Source organism: Solanum lycopersicum, chromosome 3 (genome assembly GCF_036512215.1).
Source record: "Solanum lycopersicum chromosome 3, SLM_r2.1".
In the NCBI taxonomy this organism is placed as follows: Eukaryota; Viridiplantae; Streptophyta; class Magnoliopsida; order Solanales; family Solanaceae; genus Solanum; species Solanum lycopersicum.
The window spans coordinates 68,717,435-68,720,174 of record NC_090802.1 but is presented as its reverse complement, the minus strand read 5'-3'; the positions used below and the strand labels follow the sequence as shown (position 1 = coordinate 68,720,174).

General features: G+C 35.7%; 1 protein-coding gene across 1 annotated transcript; it reads left to right on the top strand.

Moving 5' to 3' along the window:
* The first annotated feature begins 509 nt into the window (after nucleotides 1-509).
* LOC138347725 (uncharacterized) lies at nucleotides 510-1,142 on the top strand. Its single transcript, XM_069296045.1, has one exon. It carries the CDS (start codon nucleotides 510-512, stop codon nucleotides 1,140-1,142), a length of 633 nt encoding a protein of 210 aa, XP_069152146.1.
* Nucleotides 1,143-2,740: the final 1,598 nt, after the last annotated feature.

Genomic DNA, 2,740 nt, shown 5'->3' with positions numbered 1-2,740 from the left:
CTGAAACAGGCAAGTTTACTATAGCTTCTGCATGGGAGTGCATTAGAAAGAAAAAAACTACTCATTTTATTAATAACATTATCTGGCATAAACAATTACCTTTTAAAATAGCCTTCTTTATTTGGAGAGCTTTAAAAGGTAAATTATCTACGAATGAACTTTTGCAGAAATTTGGTAGAAATATTTCTGAATGTTATTGTTGTTATAGTAAAGGTGAAGATGACATTAATCATATACTGATTAATGGAAATTTTGCTAAATATATCTGGAAGATCTATGCTTCAATACTAGGAATAGTGACAGCAAATGCAAACCTTAAAGACCAACTTATACATTGGAGAAATCAGCAAGTTTATAATGAGGTACACAAATTGATAATACATATTTTACCTAATGTAATTTGTTGGAATCTATGGAAGAATAGGTGTGCTGTCAAATATGGAAAGAAAAGATCCAGCATACATAGAGTGCAATATGGTATATTCAAGACTGTTATGCAGGTTATTAAAATGGTGTTTCCTAGTATACCTTGGCCATCTAATTGGAATAAACTTATTAACTTAGTAGAACAATGTAAACAGCAATATAAGATAGTGATAGTAAGCTGGAAAAAACCAGCTTTAGACATTTACAAACTTAATACTGATGGTAGTGCTTTAAATACTTCTTTTAAGATTGGAGGTGGTGGTATTTTAAGGGATCACCAAGGTCAAATTGTTTATGCTTTTTCTATACCTTTTGGTTGTGGTACTAACAACATTGCAGAGATAAAAGCTGCTCTATATGGGCTGGAGTGGTGTGCAGATCATGGATACAAAAGAGTTGAATTGGAGATTGATTCCGAGCTACTGTGCAAGTGGATCAAAAACACAATACAAATTCCTTGGAGATATGAAGACCTTATCTTACAAATCCAGCAAATAGCTAAGAAAATGGAACAATTTAAGTGTCATCACATCTATAGAGAAGCAAATAGTACTGCAGACTTACTAGACAAATGGAGTCACAATTTGGAAATCATTCAACACTTCTACACAACAAGACAACTTGAGGGAGCAATTAAAGGAAGCTATTTACTAGAGAAGATGGGCACACAAAATTTTAGAAGAAGGAAAATCAAGAAAATAAAACATCCACCTTAGTCTTTCAAAGTTTTATACATTATGATATTAGCAATTAGCAATTAGATTAAATCTTTGATGTAAGTTCAAATTTATAGACTCTTCTTTTATTCATGTAAAGGGAGTGTCTCCCTACTTTATGCATTCTAGAATTAGTTCCATTATAGAGTGCATCTTTTTGTATAAAGGTTGGGTTGACTAATCTTAGTAGATAGGTCAATCCTACACCTTACATATCATAGAAGGTAAGGTTTATGTCCCCCTTCTTGTAAAATTTTGTTGTTAAATGGTAAGGCCTGGGGGTGTTGCTAAGCCCCTGACCCACCTCAAGGGTCGTTTAATAAAAAAAAAACCCTAAACCCTAAACCCTAAACCCTAAACCCTAAACCCTAAACCCTAAACCCTAAACCCTAAACCCATCGCTTTTCCATTTCTCAAATTTTTTCTCTCTCTAAAAATTTTCTCTCTCTAGACATTTCTCCAGAATTCTTGTGTTTATCGCTGATAATCAGAGAATTTGATTAGCAAAACGTGTTTGGAATGACTGGTAATTCGGTGGATGAACGTTTTCGGCCTCCAGATCCACCGGTAGGAGAGGAGGTATCGAATGTTCAATTGAAAACGAATGAAATGGCAGATGGAGCATCATCTTCCTCTTCGCACTTGAGGGAAGAAGCGATCCAAGTCGCGACTATAGAGGCGGAGATGGATGAGTTTCGTCATCATCGCGAAATAGATCGAAATCTGACTTCACAGGTCGTCGACATACAAATGGCGGATAATTTGCAACAATTGATAACTGGTGTGTCGCAAAGAAGAGGGGTGGAGAACGTACAGGCGATTGGAACAGAGAAATTGAGTTCGATGGAGGCGGCGATAGAAATCGTATCGGAGAAATCGAGTTCGATGGAGGCGGGGCAATCCAGTTCTAGGGTTAATCGAACGGATAATTCGCAACAAAAATCAATTGCTGATGTAACCTCATAAGAAGTGAATCTTAATATTCAACAAGAACAGATTAACAGGGGAGTTCGTAATTTGGTTCATCAACAAACAGCTGCAATGATGGATTCACAGGGTATTCAACCACCTGTGAATTACGATGGTCAAAAGGGTATTCAATCGACTCAAACTCAACAACGAACTGATAATCCTCACAAGAATTCAGAAATATATCAACAACAACAACAAATTGATTCTACAAATACAAGAAACACAAATTCGAGAACAACAACTATTCAGCAGACCCAAAATAGGCAAAATATTGGGAGTTCTTCTGAGCTACTGGATCAAGGTAACATTACTATCAATATGCAAGAAATTGGTAGATTGAATGTAGAATCTGTTAGAACTGAAAATGTTGTTAGAAATCAGAACTACCAACATAATTTTCCTAAGATCTCTTCCAATTTTGATCGAAATGTAAATAGGAATTTGGTTGATAAAAGGGATTATCCTGTAGGCAATACTGATTCCTTACCTAAGAAAGACCAAATTCAAGAGCCTGCCCCTTATACAGTGATTCAAACCTATGCTGATCGACTAAGGTATAATCAATCCAAAAAGGGTGTAAGTATTAAACTAACAGAACCTGAAATCACAACCAAACAAGGCTTACC